General features: G+C 44.6%; 1 protein-coding gene across 1 annotated transcript in view; it reads right to left on the bottom strand.

Annotated features, from left to right (window-relative positions):
- The window catches only part of acyp2 (acylphosphatase 2, muscle type), a gene marked incomplete at both ends in the record, with an annotated part of 30,272 nt that extends 30,101 nt beyond the window's left edge, over positions 1–171 (bottom strand). Inside the window, one exon of the mRNA XM_080740121.1 lies at positions 124–171. Within this exon, the coding sequence (XP_080596247.1) occupies positions 124–171 (48 nt within the window). The remainder of the gene's footprint in view (positions 1–123) is intronic.
- Positions 172–21,607: the final 21,436 nt, after the last annotated feature.

Here is a 21,607-nt window from a genome sequence, read left to right as displayed (position 1 = left end):
CCTCCCATCTTCCCTTGCTGGTCCAGCGTCCAGTGGCTCTCACACCGCATGTGTGTCTCCTTGGCTTGGTATCCTCCTGTGGCAAAAGTCTGTTGTTGTTCGACGTGGTGTCGATTCTGTCACCTCCACTGTCAACCTGTGTTGGTTCTTGGTGCCCGACTTGCTCTCCATGTTGGTGAATAGCAATCTGCCCTCCTTGTCACCACAGGCTGCAGTCATCACAAGATTATTGTTAATCTGTGAGCTCTCGACCTTGTACATCTGCTTGAAAGTCAGTCCTTGTTGAGTTTGCATAGCTTGCAAGTTGCTTCTGTAGTGTTCTCCATGGTGGTGGACCTGCTTTAGGTCTGCTTTCAAAAATCTCCTTTCCGAAAAATTCCTTCACCCCCAGGTTCTTTTGAGCAAGTATCCATCTATGGTGAAAGATGAAATATTGCTCCTGGCTAGCTCGCCAAATTGTTATAGAAATTAATCAATGTTTCACAAGGATGAAGGATTTGAAGAATTGCCAAAGATTTATTCAAAAAGGAAAAACGTTGAACAGAGTTACCTCCTGGCCTGTCCTGTCAGCCCGTCTGGGCACAACCCTCCCCTGCACCATTATCATACAGCTCTTATAGTCCAAGATGCTATTCTAACATGTTAACATGGGCTTATAAGGTTATGTTCTAAAGATAAAGCAACATAGAAATAGTTACACACAGTACAGATTATGCTGACAGAGTGAAGTAAGCATAGATGGGGGAGAGAACTCAGCTGTTAGATTGACAGCTGCAGGTACATCTAAATGAGTAGCCTTGTGAGATATTCTTTAGACTACATACACATATTTGTTACTCTATAAATATTTCTACCACAATTCACAGGGTAGTCAGTACAGCTGTATGGGGCAGAGACATGGACCCTCACAGACAGTGGAGTCAGTACTGCTGTATGGGGCTGAGACATGGACCCTCACAGACAGTGGAGTCAGTACTGCTGTATGGGGCTGAGACATGGACCCTCACAGTGGAGTCAGTACTGCTGTATGGGGCTGAGACATGGACCCTCACAGTGGAGTCAGTACTGCTGTATGGGGCTGAGACATGGACCCTCACAGTGGAGTCAGTACTGCTGTATGGGGCTGAGACATGGACCCTCACAGACAGTGGAGTCAGTACTGCTGTATGGGGCCGAGACATGGACCCTCACAGACAGTGGAGTCAGTACTGCTGTATGAGGCAGAGACATGGACCCTCACAGTGGAGTCAGTACTGCTGTATGAGGCAGAGACATGGACCCTCACAGTGGAGTCAGTACTGCTGTATGGGGCTGAGACATGGACCCTCACAGACAGTGGAGTCAGTACTGCTGTATGGGGCCGAGACATGGACCCTCACAGACAGTGGAGTCAGTACTGCTGTATGAGGCAGAGACATGGACCCTCACAGTGGAGTCAGTACTGCTGTATGAGGCAGAGACATGGACCCTCACAGTGGAGTCAGTACTGCTGTATGGGGCTGAGACATGGACCCTCACAGTGGAGTCAGTACTGCTGTATGGGGCAGAGACATGGACCCTCACAGTGGAGTCAGTACTGCTGTATGGGGCTGAGACATGGACCCTCACAGACAGTGGAGTCAGTACTGCTGTATGAGGCAGAGACATGGACCCTCACAGATAGTGGAGTCAGTACTGCTGTATGGGGCAGAGACATGGACCCTCACAGTGGAGTCAGTACTGCTGTATGAGGCAGAGACATGGACCCTCACATTGGAGTCAGTACTGCTGTATGAGGCAGAGACATGGACCCTCACAGTGGAGTCAGTACTGCTGTATGGGGCAGAGACATGGACCCTCACAGTGGAGTCAGTACTGCTGTATGAGGCAGAGACATGGACCCTCACATTGGAGTCAGTACTGCTGTATGAGGCAGAGACATGGACCCTCACAGTGGAGTCAGTACTGCTGTATGGGGCAGAGACATGGACCCTCACAGCACAACAGGAAAGAGCCATGGATGGAGTCTACACAAGAATGCTACGAATGGCACTATGTGTCACATGGACGGACCACATCAGGAATGTGGTCAAGACAAAGTCAGAAAAGGCAGGGCACTGCGTCAGGCACCCGGAACTATTGGAAAGCAAACTGACTCTAGGGGAGCCAACCCAGGGCAAAGCCAGGAAAGGAGGTGCACCACCTATACGTAGATACACTGTGGTGGTGCGACATCTTAGCTAACAACTAGAGCTCAAGACCCGATTCAGGAGTCCTGAGATGGTGATGGCTAGACCACACTCTCACATCAATGAAGTTGTAACTTCTTACCGGCTTTAAGATTTAATGAGTTGGCTAGCCCACAGTTTTTACTGAGAGACATTTCTCTCACTCACTCACTCGCTCACTCACACACACACACACACACACACACACACACACACACACACACACACACACACACACACAGTCGCACACGCACAAGCACACGCTGCACACACACACACACACACACACACACACACACACACACACGCACACACACGCACACACATGCGTTACACCCTGGCTTATAAGGTGAAAGCAGCTTAACTCACTGCAGCTGAGAACAGTGCGGAAGATACCTATTAAGACCACAACTATAGTAACTTGTTGGATACATCTTATAGGCTTAACCTTGTTCTGTTTGTCCTGTACTGATTCACTGTGTTCATTCACCTGTGTACGCCACTGGTTCTCAAAGTGGTGTCCGGGGACGCCCAGGGGTCTTTTGGGGGGGTTCCAGGAGGTCCCCAGCAATTAGAACAGCATCTTAATAGTTTTAACTATTTTAACTATTTTAACTATTTTATACATGTATACGTTGTACACCTACCTGCACAAGCTTGAACTTGTGCATCTGCTATTTCTTAATTTTTTTTATATTATTTATTTTACATTTAACACAAATATTCTCTTCTGGGGGTCCCTGGTACAACATTATTTTAGATGGGGGGTCCTTGGTCCTTATTTAAAAGAAGAAGAAGAAAAAATCAATTGAGAAAATAGCCAATCATCAATCGATCTTGTAGATCAAAGTTTGCAGACAGCTTGTAGATCAAAGTTGAAGAATGGAGATAGGTTTCTGCCAGACAGCAACAATGTACTTGTGTCAGCATAGAAGCTATTTTCAGAACGCAACACCAGAGCCTAACCAAATGTAAAATGACTTGTCTTTACAGCTCTACTGGATATCTTCTCCACTCCCTCCCTAACATTTTAGTCTAGTTTTTATTTGTTGAAGAATTTGGCAATCCTGACTACTAATTGAAGCCGAGGCCGAATTGGCCCGAATCGCATGAAAGAGGTCTCACAGCACATGGTTGGTTCTACATTTTTCAATCGTACCAATATGCCCATGAAAGGGGACAAGGACTGAGAGATACAGAGATCTTCATATATGGGGCACATATCCGTCTTACATCACACTGACAAGGACTGAGAGATAGAGATCTCCATATATGGGCACATATCCGTTTTACATCAAACTGACATCACACTCACACAAGCATGTGACTCGGAGGATGACTTGAATTATGCAGATTTCGATTTCGATGATTGTACAGCTTTTGCTGAAGAGAACAAGAATCAGTCGAGATCTGAGTTGGCTGAGGCGCAGACGGAGAAGACAAACATAAGACATAAGACCAGGGGAAAAGAGCCAGTGCTGTAAACGTTTTCATTGTGGATAATGACAAGGGCATTACTGACAACATTGTTTATAGCAAACTCCTTAAGGATATTGGGCATAAAGGGACACAGACAGATACAGAGATCTCCATATACAGGCATAAAAGGGACACAGACCGACAGATATCTCTATATATGGGCGTAAATGCACACAGGCACACAGACAAAACGGGACCTATGACAAATGGGGTTTTCATTAAAAGGTGGGGCATTCATTCCTTACTTAATTGTAGTCATCATAGCTTAGTTTTTATTTAGTTTTCGTCAGTGAAAAAAGGTATAGTCAACAAAATATTTTTCATCATAGTTTAGGTGGAGGCTGGCGTGGAGGAGGCAGCTAGCAGCGAATGATTCCGAAGCTTCGGAAACCAAGCATACCGGTAGGTAGAGAAAGCAAGCTGTATCTAAAGGAGCCTTCCCTACTGATTGAGAGCTATGATTGGAGTATGGCAGTCATGTGACGTAATGACCAGCAGATATATGAGAATGAGGAATGAGAACAGAGCTGACTGACAGCTGACTACAGCTTGGCGGGACGACTCCCGTGTCCTGCATAACAGTGTTGATTTCGTCGACTAAAACTATGACGAAAAATGTTTGTCGACTGTGTTTTCTTCACTGACGAAAACTAAATAAAAACTAAACAAAACCTAAGCTGTGGTGACTAAAACTAAGACTAAATATATTTGCAATTTCGTCAACAAAATAAAAACTAGACTAAAATGTTAGGGAGGGACTAGTGGAGAAGAGAGTCATTTTATGTTTGGTTGCTGAAAATAGCCAATCTACAAGCTCACAGCGCATCACGCTGCGACGCGTTGTGAGCTTGTAGATCTGCTATTTTCAGCACACGACCAAGTGTAAAATCAGTCATTACGATGCCATCAAGGCCTGCCAAGATACATTTTAGTTGACTAAATCAACCGTAGATTTAGTCACCTAAAATCTTATGATATTTTAGACGACTAAAACTAGACTAAAACTAAAACTTTTCAGGTGACTAAATTATGACTAAAACTAAATGACAGTTTATTCAAAAGACTATGACTAAAACTAAATCAAAATTCACTGTCAAAAACAACACTGCTGCATAAACTAACGCGGTCGCTCCATTTTTAGTCAACGAAATCATGACCAACCCCAGCGCTTCCCTGAACTCCCAACGACCCCTCTTAGGGGTCGTTGGGAGTTCAGGGGAGTAGCTCAGGTTACAGTAGTATGTTAATGTGAGGGCAGTGAGAGGCTGGTGTTGAGCCAATCGATTGGCTGGTACAGTAAACAAGCTAACTGGTTTCATCCAATTAGCTCATTTACATTTTCACCAGGGTCATCAAATGTGGTTCTTGAGGTGTGAGGTATCTTGATGTACACCCCTGGCCATGACCCAGGGACTTACCCCAAAGCCTTGAGCTTAAAGTCCATATCCACATGTCTCATGGTGCACTTACAATGTAGGCATTTAGCAAACGCTCTTAATCCAGAGCGATTTACAATAAGCAAGAGCAAACAGCACAATTTAATTTGAATACATCAATACATCGACTGCATAGAAATAGTAATCTGAGAAAAATGGATGTAGACCAAGAACCTATTCAGTAAAAAAAGGGAAAAAAAGAAAAGAAAAAAAGAAAAGAAACGATAGTCTGTAGTGTACATCAAAGCTATGAACACAGTGTCGATGTCCGATATACGATATATTCCTAGTTGATAAACGCCTGGGATTACACTAATTTACACAAATCTCTGTGGCTTCATTCACTAAGCTCGGGTCTGCACATATTTTGTACATATAGGCATATACGCAACTCCCCACATTAAAGGACAACTTTTTTTTTACAACAAGGGTTCATATTTAGATTGTAATTAGAGAAAAGAAAAATGTATGTTTTCATTTACTGCTTTCTATCTTTTTAGCCATTTTAGCGAGTTTGATTTCAGTGGTTGGGGGCATGCGTACAAGTGGCTAAATATGTCTTTTTAGACATAATAAGCCCATTCCCAACATGCACCACAATCTTTCATGGTTAGGTGTGACTTATGGGGGCTAGTAGTGTTACTGTAAAATAGAATTTGTCGGCTCATCGTGTCTAAAAAGACATACACTTGTAGAGGGAGAGCGAATACATTTTGCGGCAACGGCACCTGCTGCGACACTGCGGCGGCAGGTGCCGGACCGGTACCTAACCCTAACCTTAACCCTAACCCTAACCTCAGTAAAACTATACCTAACCCAAACTTCAGTAAAACTATACCTAAACCTAACCTTAACCCTAACCTCAGTAAAACGATGCCTTAAACTAACCCTATACCTAAACCACCGTCGCGGTAAACTGCCGCTCTGCGCGTGCGTTGGTGGCTGCTACCTGTGATGCCGGTCCTACTGCCGGCGACGCAGCGTGACCGCGGCAGGTGCCGTTGCCGGAGAATGTATTCTCTCCTTCTGGACTTGTACACATGCCCCCACCCACTGAAATCAAAATCATTAAAATGGGTAAAATGATAGAAATTCATAAATCACATTCATCAATCTATTTTTGTCTGTGAATTTGGGCGGTCATAAAACTCACGTCTGCTCAGGAAAAGACTTGTATCCCTCCCGCATGTCACCCTGAGGTTGCATGTCACCCTGAGGTGTCTTACTATTCTTCATGCAAAATCAATTACAATACAACTTCAAATAAAATATTTACAGTATGTGCCGAACATTTGTCAACATGTATTAAGGTCCGCTGTCAGCCCCGAAATTATAATAGTAGTGGTCTCGCTCCAGTGTGCATCCTCAGTCTGAAACTGTCTCAGTGTAATCTGCCCAACAGCTGACCAGTACAGTAAGTAGTCATACAGTCAGGCTACACAGACAATTAATTTGATTGGCTTATAATTGCGCATCCCCACAATGACATCATAAAAAATACAAACTTGTTTTTTAAGATGATTCTTAAAGTGACAGTAACCCGTTAGGTGACAGGCCCCGTTTAAGGAAGTGTCAAACGGTCTATTGCTTGGATGCATACCTGTATATAGACATGATGTTTTTATTCTCAGTTGACACCTGACAAAAGACCATTGATATTATCAATATGTTGATGATGATAATTGAATAAAATTGTTTAAATGCAATGACATATGTACAGTATGTGACTTTGTTATGGTCCGACCGAAGTTACATTATGTAATCACACACAGCTTGCTGCTGTCAAAACACCAGGGTCGTCAAATGGGTCTCCTGTACACACCCTGGACAAATCCGATTTACGCACAATCCAACCCTTGACGGAGTCTTTGGCCTTGGCCGAGGATCGAACCCGAACCTCTCACTCTCAGGGTGACAAGGCCACTGAGGCCTTTCAAAGCCTTGAGCTTAAAGTCCATATCCATGTCTCATGGTGCACTTTAAATTGACAATGTAGGCATTTAGCAGACACTCTTAATCCAGAGCGATTTACAATAAGCAAGAACAAACAGCACAATTTACTGCATAGAAAATAGTAATCTAAGAAAATGGATGTAGACCAAGAACCTACTATTCAGTAAAATAAAATAAAAAAATGATAGTCTGTAGTGTACATCAAAGCTATACACACACACTGTAGCGTCGATGTACAGTACGATAGGATTCCTAGTTGATAAAGGCCTGGGATTGGTCTACTGGGATTGGTCTATATAAAAAAGGTATCTAAATCACACTTACTTACTGTACACAAATCTCTGTGGCTTCATTCACTAAGCTCGGGTCTGCACATATTTTGTACATATGGACATATACGCAACTCCCCACATTAAAGGACAACTTTGTTTTTTTTACAACAAGGGTTCATATTTTAGATTGTAATTAGAGAACAGATAGAAAAGCTTTCTATCGTTTTAGACATTTTAGTGAGTTTGATTTTTAAGTGGTTTGGGGCATGCCTATACAAGTGGCTAAATATGTCTTTTTATACACAATAAGCCCATTCCCAACATGCAAAACAAAGTTGTCCGATTCATCAATCTGATTCATCAATCTGTTTTTGTCTGTGAATTTGGGCGGTCATAAAACTCACGTCTGCTCAGGAAAAGACTTGTATCCCTCAAACTTTCATACAATGTTATTTAGAATGCCTTATTCTTCATGCAAAATCAATTACAATACAACATTCAAATAAAATATTTATGTGCCGAAACATTTGTCAACAAAAAAAGGATGTCAAACAGTCTATTGCTTGGATGCATACAGTATATAGACATGATGCAAATTATTTGTTTTATTTTCAGTTGACACCTGACAAAAGACCATTGATATTAAATATTGATGATGATAATTGAATAACATTGTTTAAATGCAATGACATATGTGTGTGACTTGTTATGGTCCGACCGAAATTACATTATGTATGGTCGTCAAATGGGTCTCCTGTTTCCTTGAGGTGTGAGGCAGCTTGATGTACACATCCTGTACACGACACAGCGACTTACCCCAAATGCGATTTACCATAAACATATAAAGGTAGACGCCTCCTCCGGCTTGGGGCATTGGTAAAAGAGGATTCTGAAGGACGCTTCCTTGGCGGTCACAGAATGGGACGCTCAGTAGGCCAATCAAATGCGGGACTGGCGCTGGACTGGCGGGACTCCCTCTTTCCCACAGCAGGGGGCAGAGTGCCCTCCACAGTTCCACAGTTCCGCACTTCCACCAGTCCTGTTTTACCAGTCGCGCCAATGAACTGCAGCGGTGGAGGAGGTATCTAGCTTTTTATATCTGTGCGATTTACCCCCAATCCAACCCTTGACGGCCGAGGATCGAACCCCAACCTCTCACTCTCAGGGCGGACACTCTACCACAAGGCCACCGAGTCTTTCAAAGCCTTGAGCTTAAAGTCCATATCCACACGTCTCATGGTGCACTTTAAATAACAATTTATAACGTAGGCATCTATAGCAGATGCTCTTAATCCAGAGCGATTTACAATAAGAACAGCACAATTTAATTTGAATATATCAATACATCAAATGCATAGAAATGGAATAAATGGTAGAAGAAAAATGTTCAGTAGAACCTATTCAGTCAAAAAAAAAAAAAAAAAAAAAATAGTCTATAGTATAGTCTGTACATGGAAGCCATACACACACTGTAGTTCTGGAATCGGTCTATATAGCCTAAATGCTATCTTATAATTTAGAATCTAAATTATACTTACTTACCCAAATCTCTGTGGCTTCATTCACTAAGCTCGGGTCCGCACATAATAGTGTAATTATGGGCTATACGCAACTCCCCACATTAAAGGACAACTTTGTTTTTTTGAACAAGTGTGTGAAATAAGGTTCACGAACAGCACTGCTGCTCCAATGTGACGCTGCCAGCACTTGAGTGTGGATCAGATGGTTGGGCCGCCAACGCTGGCGAGATGTTGGAGTGGTCCTCATCTAGCCTTACATTAACACATCGACTGCCCACCAGGAGGCGCCAGTCATCCCCTCTGAGTGCCCCCATAGCACTTCCATAGAAGAATACGAGGCCCTGTTGCGTCAATGCATGCGTGATGACGTCACTTGGTCACATGAGCGCAGACAGGATGTTATTGTGTAACTTACTGTATGGGCTAGTGTTGATCATAGCTGTTCACTGCCGATCAACATTTGGACATTTTGCCGCACGAGGCCACAGTTTTAGCCATAAAACAAACATCGGAGATAAAGGGCTTTAAAGATGGGGAAATGCATTGGAGTATACGGAGAAAAACGGCCGCGCGATGCTCTCAGCGTCGACTCGAAGCGACTAGCGGCTAATGGGCTACATCCAGGCGTAGCCCCGACCTAACGGTGAGATATAAAGTTATACTGTAATTACAGTAAACGCGTCCAACGCGTTGTGGGCCTCCAGCGACATCAAAGAAATTGTCGCGTAGACACCTCGTGGGCACCCGCTGTGTTAAGAATCTCCTACCGAGACCTCCACATTGTGAAGTTGGGACGACGGCAGAAGAGTCTTACAGACTTTGTCATACAGTCATGCTGGATGGACGGCAAAACGGTCTCTAGTGGCACGACACATGCACAAATGCAAAATATAAGACATCGTCGTCATTCTCCCCACTGTTAATGACTACGGCGGTAACCTTTCACAATGTATTAGTCCGTTGTTTTCAATAGAAATAGTTTTTACCAAGTGTGTGTCGGAGTGTCACTGCTTTGTTATTCGCCCTTCACCAAACCAAAGGTATCAATGGACAGTTGAAAGCTTACTCTACTTAGTGGACGCAGTCTGGGCCCCCCACCACACGCTTAAAATACATTTCTATGGCGAAACAATAAATATTCCACCGGATGGAGACTCCATTTCTTCTATTTGCCAGACCCATGAAATGGGTAGGCCTACATAAGCAAATGTCGGTCTGTCTGTCCGGGTTTTCTATATAAAGGGTATATATGATGATGACATGATGATGACATGCCTACAAAAGGCATGATGTCATAAATGATGATGACAGACAGGGGGTCTGGCACAACCAGGTTGACCTGGTCTAGTTTTTTTACTATTTGTCGTCGCCATCACGGTTCCAACTCACTACTGCCGCACAGGTCAGAGGACCGCATTAACAGAGCAACCAGGAAGAGTGTCTCTGTCAGGTGGATTATTTTTCGCCCTAGTAATGTATTTTAAGCGTGTGGTGGGGGGCCCAGACTGTGTCCACTAAGTAGAGTAAGCAAGAGTAAGCAACTGTCCACTGATACCTTTGGTTTGGTGAAGGGTGAAACAGTTTTTGTTATTTTCGGACCAGACGGCAGGGTTTTCCGGTTTTGCCAAGGAATACGGAGGTAGAGGAACATAGCGTTATGGAGAACTCCACTAACGCTATGGACCAGAGCTAGTCCTCATCCAGATGTTGGAGTGGTCCTCATCCAGATGTTGGAGAGGTGTTGGAGTGGTCCTCATCCAGATGTTGGAGTGGTCCTCATCCAGATGTTGGAGTGGTCCTCATCCAGATGTTAGAGTGGTCCTCATCCAGATGTTAGAGTGGTCCTCATCCAGATGTTAGAGTGGTCCTCCTCATCCAGATGTTGGAGTGGTCCAGATCCAGATGTTGGAGAGGTCCTGACTCCTCATCCAGATGTTGTAGTGGGTCCTGGTCCAGGGGTGGAGAACCTCTGAGGCTGGGTCCACACTGTACGAGCAAACGTCATAACCCCCATCCGCTCCCATGTTAAGGAGCGTTAGGATGACCATAAATATAAAAAGCTAGATGCCTCATTGGCCACTGCAGTCCATTGGAGCGACGAGCAACAACTGGAGCGCGGACGTCCGCGATTGCCAGAGAACCCCGCTGCCAGTCATGTGACTACTGGCCAATCACAACACGTCTTTTCCGTGACTTATCAATCCATCAATTTTTTTTTTAATGTTTTTTATCCCACGGTTTTGCAACCCATTTTTCTCACCCGGTAACTACCTAACCTGTAGTCCTGGTTTCCGCTCTCCCCCTGCCGCGCCAGGGGACATTGGGGAGCACCCGGCTGGCTAGGGGGAGGTAGTATAGAAACCAGGACTACTGCATGTTTTTGTGTGAGGGCCTATGCCCAAGGAGACACGGGGAGAACATGCACACTCACCACAGAAAGGCCCTATCGCCAACCCCACCTAGGGTGTGGGTGCTGATGACGCGGGTGGAGGAACACGCCCCCAGCGCCCACAATCCATCAATTTTCTGATGTTGCGCGGCTGCGCGGCTCAGCTGTTCTTACAGGCTGCGTACGTAAAGGTCGCCGAGTCCCGGGATCTCGCGCCTCAGAGCCGAAGGAGGCGTCTACCTTGCTATGACTATGAGGACGACGACCGAAGCGGCATTGAGCCGTCGCGGGGTCGCATGTACACTGCTCAACTGTCACCCAGTAGTGAAAGGCACTAAGCAACAGAACGGACCTAAACGCCAGGAGAACGGTACTTTGTTGACACTCCCATCAGCCGCGCAGTGTGTCAAAGAGGTAAAGGAGCGGCAGGACTTGCATCCGTACACAGCGGAGTTCCACTCTATACAACTGGAGATGTGTGATATGTGGACGCACCCTCAATGAAGGGTGGACTCCACCCACCCTGTTGAACCCTGAACCACAAACTCTCCGCTTACAAATTGACAATCATCATGGGCCTCATCATTAGGCAGGGAACGCATCACACACACCTTGTTGCTGTCAACAAACACACGCACAAACACGCGCGCGCACGCACGCACGCACGCACGCACACACACACACACACGCACACACGCACACACCACACACACACACACACACACACACACACACACACACACACACACCCCTCCCCTCCCCCATTCAGCCTCCCAAACAGTCGTTTAGTCTCCAGTTTGGTTATCTAGGTCAGTGTGTTAGCTTCACCAAACACTGTGTGTGTGTATGTGTGTGCGTGCATGTGAGCGTGTGCGTGTGTGTGGCGCGCTCCCATGTTTATGTGTATCATGTCGTTTTGTGTTTGGATTGTTAATGTCTGTGTACTCACTGTGTGTGTTTGTGTTATTGTTGTGTTATGCACAGTATGCGCGCTATTTATGTGTATACTGGATGCATATGCATATATACGTGTATGCTTCTGCATTGTGTGTGTGTGTGTGTGTGTGTGTGTGTGTGTGTGTGTGTGTGTGTGTGTGTGTGTGTGTGTGTGTGTGTGTGTGTGTAAGCAGGCGTTCACATCGCTCCCTCAAGGGATGGAGCGGCATATTAGCGCATGAATGTGCAGTGTGTGTGTGTGTGTGTGTGTGTGTGTGTGTGTGTGTGTGTGTGTGTGTGTGTGTGTGTGTGTGTGTGTGTGCGTGCGTGCGCGTGTCTATTAATAGTAGTAAACTCAGGCTGACCTCAGAGCTTCCAGTGCAGCCTCATTTACGCCGGCACGGCGCCGCAATAATATCACCAACACACACACACTTCCTGCCGTCACCTATAGGGGGTGCTAATGCACGCTCACACTGTACACTTATACCAAGGCGTGTTGTTGCCTGGATTATTCATGAAGCATTCCCGGAACAGAAAGATCCCATGATTTATCCGCTAGTTGCGCTGTTTTCCCCCCGCAAGGTACCAAAAAGAATATTTCTCCATTGGACCCCAGTCATTTCCCCCTTTGATTTTCTAACCTTAATAAACATCGTCATAAATACTTTACGGTTCCTGTCGCTAGTAAAAAACTGCCTTTCAATCACCATGCTATGCGTTTTGTGCAATATGGTCCCATTTATGTTAAAATTGATGATAAAGTTGCGGGGGGCATGGACAACTAAACTGATACCAGCCGGTTGTGTTCTTCTTCGTGTGCTTTATTTCGGGAGGCTCAACACCACATTCTCCCATGTATCCCTGCGGTTCCACGTGACCGTTGGCAGCCTAGCATTCCTTATGATTCCTTGGGTACCATCAAAACAATGATGGCGACACCCATACAAGGGACAAAAAAGCTTCATTTTCACAGCATAGAAAGCAATGGCTTCACACCGTCCATGTTTTTTTTTACAGTCTATGACTTATACCCACAGTTATTGAGTGCGTCATTTAGGTTGTTGGTTCCCAAACATTTTTTTTGTGTCTCCCCAGGCAAAAAAAATCACACCTAGTGTGAAGTGAGCGGTGCTATTTATGAGCTTATTTCATTAGGCTAAGCGTCCCGCGAAGCTTGGCCAATGTGACCCTGGGTGTACAACAAACTTTGAGACGCTTTGTGCCAAGATGTAGGCCAGATGTAGGCCAGATGTAGGCCACGCTTCAGAACCTGGAGAATGAGCTAATTGGATGAAACCCATTAGCTCATTTACCAATCAATGAATTGGCTCAACGCCAGCCTAGCACCGCCCTCTCATTAACATACTAACCTCTCAACTACCAACGACCCCGGCCCTAACCGACACCTGTTAGGGGTCGTTGGGACTTGGGAGTTTACAGGTTACAGTTTTTCCTTCGACTAAAACTATGACGAAAAATGTTTGTCGACTACCCTTTTTTCACTGATGAAAAATAAATCTATAAACTTGACCTTTCACTCTGTACATACTTATACTACAAACAAGGAAGGTTTCGACCAGACAGCAACAACGTGAACTATAAGTGAGAATGTGCGATGCCAGCGTCTAAAATCACATATGGATGGACTGACAGGACAGGACAGGACGGACGGTCAAATCTCATCAGACACGGCTATCAACGGAGGATTTCCAACTCGTCCTCTAATAATAAACAAAAATAAACACGAGTATGTAGCCGTTTAGAAACTATAATCCCCCCCTGCACACATGTCCGTGTTTCACCACCAGGGCTGAAATCCCTTTCTTGTTTTTTTAATAAAGAGCTTTTGAGTTCAAACCTGTGGTGAATATGAAATGTAGAAGGTGGTGGGGGGGGGGGGGGGGGGGGGGGGGATTTAACGTCGGAGGGGATCAGCGCTCTCGCCTGGATTTACCTGAGTCTGTCTCACAACAGCAGCTTACATGCAACTCACACACACAACACAACAAAACACGCCAACATGCTTTATATACCACAATTATGGCACATTACAAGTCCCCTACTAGTACAAGTACTTGCCCTCAAACGCTTTAATTGCAAGGACCACCATAACTCTTGAGAGTATGAGTTGCAGACCACCACAAGCCAACATGGCGACGACCCATTCAACACGGCGCGGCGCAGCGCGGCAACAGCAGTGGTTGTCAAAGTGTGCTCCTTGAGGCGTTCCCCAGCCAAATGGGTTAATGTAGCATCAAAATCAGTTTCATCACTAGAACTCTATTACACTCTCGTCCAGGGGTCTTCAACAGGGGGCCCGGGACCCCTAGGAGGTCCTCAGAGTTACTACAGGGGGTCCTCCAAATCTTTGTGTGATAGATTTATTTCCCTGAGAACTTTAGTCAAAGATAGCAGATAATAGATCGGCTATTTTCGGCAAAGAGCTTTGGTGTACTGTAGAGAGAAAAAAGAGCAGACTACAGAGTGAAAGGTCAAGTTAAGTAAGTATTGACGGTTAAATAAGAGGTTAAATATCTGAAAACACAAACTGACATGCATTCAAAATGCACTGATGATTGTGCTGTTGCACAAACGATGAAACTATATGGAATCTCTGAAAAGGTTGTGGGGGTCCCTGCCCTGCTTCATCTCTCTCTCAAATAAGGGGTCCTTGGCCTGAAAACGTTGAAGACCCCTGCTCTAGTCTATACAGTATATCATACTATTTGAAAATAGCTCACAACCTGGAAAAATATGTTATCCACGGTCAAATACATACATTTCATGGTCCTTGGCATGAAAATGTTCAATAGCCAACCCTCTATAGCAGGGGTCTTCAAGGTTTTTTCATGCCAAGGAAGGACCCCTTGGCTGAGAGAGAGCTGAAGCAGGGACCCCCACCACTACACCTATTGGATTCATATTAAATGTGTTTTTACTGTTTTCAGACATTTTACTACTTTACTTTGTAAACTGGACCTTTTTTCCTCATCGCAGAAAATAGTCTATCTACAGCTTGTTGAGCACAGGCATGCGAGGGTGGCTAATGTAAAAATAGATAAAAACAGTCACACAAAGATTTGGCGGCCCCTGGGCTGTCCATACTGTCTCCGACCACCAAACTTTACAGTATGTCGGAGAGTTCCGTCTTTCCGACGTGCAGCTTTCCAAACTCTAATTCGGGTAGTTGAACCGAACCTTTTCCGACCTTATGGACAGGCCTTAAAGATGGGGTGCCATGATTTTTTCCCCCTATAAAACATGATTATCTGCTATTATGATTATACTAGGAGGAAGATTTTTTTCCAAAAAAGTGTACAGAAAGAGTTAAAATGATGTTTTTATGTGGCCACACCCACCAGTTCATTGGTATTCGTGGTTGTCATGGTGGGTGGTGACACAGCTGAAGTTAGCCACACCCCGCAATGTTGGGTGAATGGTAATTAGAGGAGGGGTTGATTCTGTGATGTAATAAGTATCTTTGTTTTTGGACCGGCACTTTTGACCCAGCCAGGTGGCATCCTCCAGCTAAAAACCCAAATAGAAAGAGAATACATAACTGTTCATAACAACCACACCAGGGGGTCTTATGAAGTACTGTCAACCTCCTAGACACATGAAAAACAGAAAAAGTACAAAACTATGGCACCGCCTCTTTAAGACTTTGTAACCTTGGCTCAGTACTTTACCAAAAAATGTGCAGATCTACAAGCACACATCGTGAGCTTGCAGATCGGCTATTTCTGGCTAATCCTCCCGGCCCCCTGCGGAATGTGGATGCTGGGGTGGAAGTGGTTAAATCAATCCCTGTAGACGTTTGAGTCAGAATAAATCTCCTATTTAACAACAGAGGCTGCAGAAGATCACAGAGATGTCCTGAGCTGAACCGGGATGTTGTCAAATAGATTGTGTGTCAGTCCCGTGGGGTCAGTGGTATTTTTAATAGGCGTTTTATAATAGGGATTACCAGCTGTTCTGTTCTGGGAGCAGCGGTCTGGAAATGCACTCACGCACACATGCACACACACATACACACATGCAGTCATGCACATGCACACACACGTGCGCGTGCGCACACAGACACACACACACACACACACACACACACACACACACACACACACACACACAAACAGTTGTTGTACTATACACAGTAATCAGTAGTCAGAACATCAACATTTTAGGGCGGCAATAAAAAAAAGAGAAAGTCCATGTTCTTTGCCCATTTGAACCCAAAAGCCTGTGTATAGACAACATGCACGCACGCACAAACGCGCGAGCACAAACAAGCAAAAACGCACACATGAGAGAGCTTATGATGGAATGGAAGTTGGCTTGGTTGGTGTTTTTTGTGTGAATCCAGAATGATAATCTGGCTCTCTAAAGCAGCCTACTGTTTTGGCAACAGCCCGGTGAGCCTGACAGCAGCACATCATCACCCTCTGTCACAACCGCTTAGTTACACACTCTGCCCTCCATGGACACTAGAACCAAGCACGGGTACTTCACTACTAGGGCTGTCACAATTATTACATAATCGTCTAATCGCGACTATTTGACATAATCGCGATTATTTTTCATAATCGTCATAATCGTTTCCATGTTGAAAAATGTTCATATATATTTTCATAATGTAATAAATTGTGGAAATAGCAGATCTACAAGCTCACAACGCGTTGCATCGCGACGCGTTGTGAGCTTGTAGATCGGCTATTTCCACTATCAATGTTCTTTTTTAAGTATAAAGTTGTCAAATATGTCAGTAATTTCTTTGTATATTTAGGTTATGTGTCATATCTACCACGTGCAACTTCAAAGCCTAAAAGCCAAACATAAATGTCATTGTCAACGACAAAGACACAATTAAATCGTTAATCGCAATTATTTGAGTGACAAATAATCGTCATGTAAAATGTCATAATCGTGACAGCCCTATTCACTACAGTACTTGGTACATTTCCGTCTGTGAAACGCTCTAATCTCTGGCACCGTTATTGTCACGATGGCAGCGAAACTGCGCACGCACACTCCCTGGGAGCCAGAGCAGAACATCTGCCCCCATTTTCTTTCACATGGGCCTGTTATAGCGCCACCAGGAGGTGGATTTGTGCAAAGCACATTTTTGGACAGTACTCATGCAGATTTTGTCCAAAGAATCACACAAATCGGTACACAGTATGTCTATCGTCATTAAATGAAACAGGTCTTTCCGATTGTTCATATTTCAATCCTGATTGGCCAAGGTTGCCTTCCAAAGTTGGCAGGATTGACCTGTTTTGAACAAAATGCCTCAAAGAGGTGGTGCCATAGTTTTGTACTTTTTCTAGTTGTCTAGGAGGTTGACAGTACTTCATTAGACCCCCTGGTGTGATTGTTATGAGCAATTATGTATTGCCTTTCTATTTAGGTTTTAGCTATAGGCTACCACCTTGTGGGGTCAAACGTGCCGGTCCAAAAACACAGATACTTATTACATCACAGAATCAACCCCTCCCCTAATTAACATTCACCCAACATACGTGGGTGTGGCTAACTTCAGCTGGGTCACCACCCACCATGACAACCACGCATACCAATGAACTGGTGGGTGTGGCCACATAAAAACATAATTTTAACTCTTTCTGTACACTTTTTTGGAAAAATCTTCCTCCTAGTATAATCACCAGTAAGACTCCCTAATCGGGAGATAAGCGACCGTAGGTGGCTTATCTCCACAAATAGGGCAAAAATGTGTTTTTCCAAAATCTTCCTGATCCATGTTGATGACATGAGTGTAGACATGCTGTGTAGTGATATTCGTGATTTTAGGGCAAAAACTGTAGGAGCAGTGTCCAAAAATGTGTTTTAAAAATCGGCCTGAAGGTGGCGCTAGAATAGGGCCATGTGAGAAATGAGGGGTGGGGTCTCCGCGTTGCCTTGGCGGACGAATAGGTACCGGCCCCGGCTCTCCCGGACGCTCCTAGCCCGAGTTAAGGCATATTATGTGCGCTGCATGTGGCAGGGGGTCCTCCACTGGGGGCCACTTTTGCATCCGTTCTGGAGCACCAGGAGTCGGTGGTCCCCGGGAATTCCCCGTGAGCAGCCCCGTTGGGGTGGTCATTTGGTCATTTTTGCACATTTGGTCATTTTTTACATCTGGGGGTCCCCCAGGGACCTGGGGGTCCCTGGGGCTCCGGGGGTCCTTGTGTTTTATAGGGGGGGGGGATCATGGCACCCGCACTTTAAATCATGAACGCAGCTTGTGATTTCAGTGAAACTTTGCACGCACACATTCCCACTAGGTCAAGGAACAAATGCCACCCTTTTCACATTGGCCTGTTATAGCGCCACCAGCAGGTCGACTTTTGCAAAACATTTTGAAACAAACAAAGAATCTACGAACCTAGACTGAAAGATATAGATTTAATGTGTAGTTGAGAAGTCTTACACCATATGTGTTTAGAAGTGATACATTGTATCATGTATACAGTAGGCCAGGGTCTTCAACAGGGGGTCCGGGACCCCTAAGGGGTCCTCAGAGTTACTACAGGGGGGCCACCAAATCCTTGTGTGATAGGATAATTATTTTAAAGACAGGGTGAAATCAAAAACATGTTTTTCACACTTTTAGAGCATATCTGTAGTGACTGATAATATGGCCATACCTAACACTAGACGCCAAAACATAGAGAATAAACTGTTTTTGTGTATATTTATATCAAAGGTCCCTAAATAGGCCATTCTTAATTACTTCCTGTGAACAGAAATTCAAAAAGTGATGACAGACAGGTCCGCTTGCATATAAATGAACCTTTGATTACATTCACCTGTTTGTTTCCCATTGCTGGCTCCCATTACTGACTACCATTACTCAGATTTTAAATCCCATCGCCTGAAGGGCTGGTCCCCTCGGATTGGTTCAGAAACACACAGGCTTCCTTTTCAAACTGAAACTTCAAAATAAAATACCCAAAATAGTAATTTCATTGGGTCTTTAAATGAACAATTAAACCCTTGCATCCATTATACTTTGAGGAGAACTTTAGCCAAAAATGGCCGATCTACAAGAGTGAAAGGTCAAGTTTACTAAGTATCGACGATTTAAGATTTTAAATAGTTAAGTGTCAAACAAGTCTATGAATCTATCAATGAAATCGATGAGAATCACACATTTATACAACATGTAGAGGGGGTCCCTGCTTCATCTCTATCTCTGCTAAGGGGTCCTTGGCCTGAAAACATTGAAGATCCCTGCAGTAGGCCTATAGTAGTGGTACATTGTATTATGAGTACAGTAGGCCTATAGTAGTGGTACATTGTATCGTGTGTACAGTGCAGAAGTGGTACATTGTATCGTGTGTACAGTAAGTCATATTGTATGCTATAGTGCGTACGGTACAAGTCATACATCGTATGGTCGTTCAGTCAAACACACTCAGCGTCTCTTTAACGTCTGGCTGAACTGAGCTAATGAGGCCGACATGACAACACACACATCCATAACTATACTGCTGGAGGCTACTGGGGAGGAGAGGAGAGGAGAGAGGAGAGGAGAGGAGAGGAGAGGAGAGGAGAGGAGAGGAGAGGAGAGGAGAGGAGAGGAGAGGAGAGGAGAGGAGAGGAGAGGAAAAGGAACACGTAGCATCATTAAACAGGACTCACCTACACCAGGACTTGTCACTTTATGTGTCTCAGTTAAATGTCTCTTTTTGTGTTTCCTACAACAAACAAAATCATGAATTTATAATGAAATCAGGGACATTCCTTTTTTAAACTAGTGAAAATAGCACATTTATAAGCTCGGCTATTTTCACTACTTTGGGTCCCGAGAAGACATGGAGTTTCTCTTTTGAGGCTCAAGTGAGTTTCTCTACTGTTGTACTGGGAGCTGACCAGTACAACCACAGTCTTCTACTGTTGTACTGGGAGCTGACCAGTACAACCACAGTCTTCTACTGTTGTGCTGGGAGCTGACCAGTACAACCACAGTCTTCTACTGTTGTACTGGGAGCTGACCAGTACAACCACAGTCTTCTACTGTTGTACTGGGAGCTGACCAGTACAACCACAGTCTTCTACTGTTGTGCTGGGAGCTGACCAGTACAACCACAGTCTTCTACTGTTGTACTGGGAGCTGACCAGTACAACCACGGTCTTCTACTGTTGCATTGGGAGCTGGCCAGTACAGACGGGTGTACGAGAGTGTATATGGAACGGGTCCATTTGGTTCCAATGGTACACAGTCAGAGTAATATGGGGTCCTTGAAATTAAAAGGTTTGAGAACCACGGTACGGTGCTACACTAAATGGAACAGAGCCTTCATATGTATCATTTGTAACACCTGTGAAGGAAGTAAGAAAAAGGCCCGGCCCCTACCGGTCCAGGCGCATACCTCATAGGCTCTGATGCTCTACCTCGCATACCTCATAGGCTCTGATGCCAGCTTGACGCAGGTTCGATTCCCGATCCGGACGGCCTTTGCTGCATCACTCCCCATCTCTCTCCCCATTTCCTGTCATTCTACTGTTCTATCAATGAAGGCATAGAAGCACAAAAACGATTCTTAAAAATATAATATGATAATAATAATAAACTAGAAATACTGTTCCTACGAAACAGTGTGGGCTCGCATGGAACACCATGTATGGGCACAAAGATCTACCCTTTGGCTGCTCCTCATTGGCTAAAGGCCCTGCTTTTGTACTGTCAGTCATTTCTTTGAGGAGAATAACCTTGGTCTATAAGGTTTTGGTAAAACATACTGATATAACATACTGGTCTCGAGCCCACGTGTTGTTGTTATATCAGGTCGCACTTGTTGGTGGTGATGTCACCAAGAATGCTGCTTCTCATTGGCTAAGGGCCCTGCCTTTGTACTGTCGGTAATTCTTTTGAGGAGAATAAACTTGACCTATAAAGATTTGGTATTTCAGCAAGCCCACAATAAGAAAGAGACACGATTTGACGATGCGGTTTTGAATAGCAATTCTGTTTGGAAATTGAGCAGATGTTTTTGCTTTTTGGCCCACCACTGTAAATAAAAATCAAACCTCGGTTCGAAGTGAAGCGGTGAACTTTTATTCTGTGTTCTAGAGCTATGAACTCTTTGATCTATACATTCTTCTCTGAATGAATGAATGATTTTATCTGGAGGGCCGAATTGTCATGTTAAGCTTGACCAATCCTCAAAGTATGGTCTCATTGGACATTTTTAATCATCCAATCATCAGACCGGGACGGACATTACACACATATTCTGGACGTACAGGCAGATAAAACCTGTTCATTCTGGACTGAAATGACCATATATGGACATGAACGGGACACACAAAGCCATTCCTTGGAAGCGCTTTCACCGCTTCAAAAACAATCACCATTGCCATCCAAACTGAGCCTGCCTTCCTACCGCCTACATAGACACTCTGGCTATAG

The sequence above is a fragment of the Nannobrachium achirus genome, assembly GCF_963921795.1.
Source record: "Nannobrachium achirus genome assembly, chromosome: 13".
Lineage (NCBI taxonomy): Eukaryota > Metazoa > Chordata > Actinopteri > Myctophiformes > Myctophidae > Nannobrachium > Nannobrachium achirus.
Note: the sequence above shows the minus strand (reverse complement) of the source record. Positions and strands in the feature narration are given on the sequence as shown.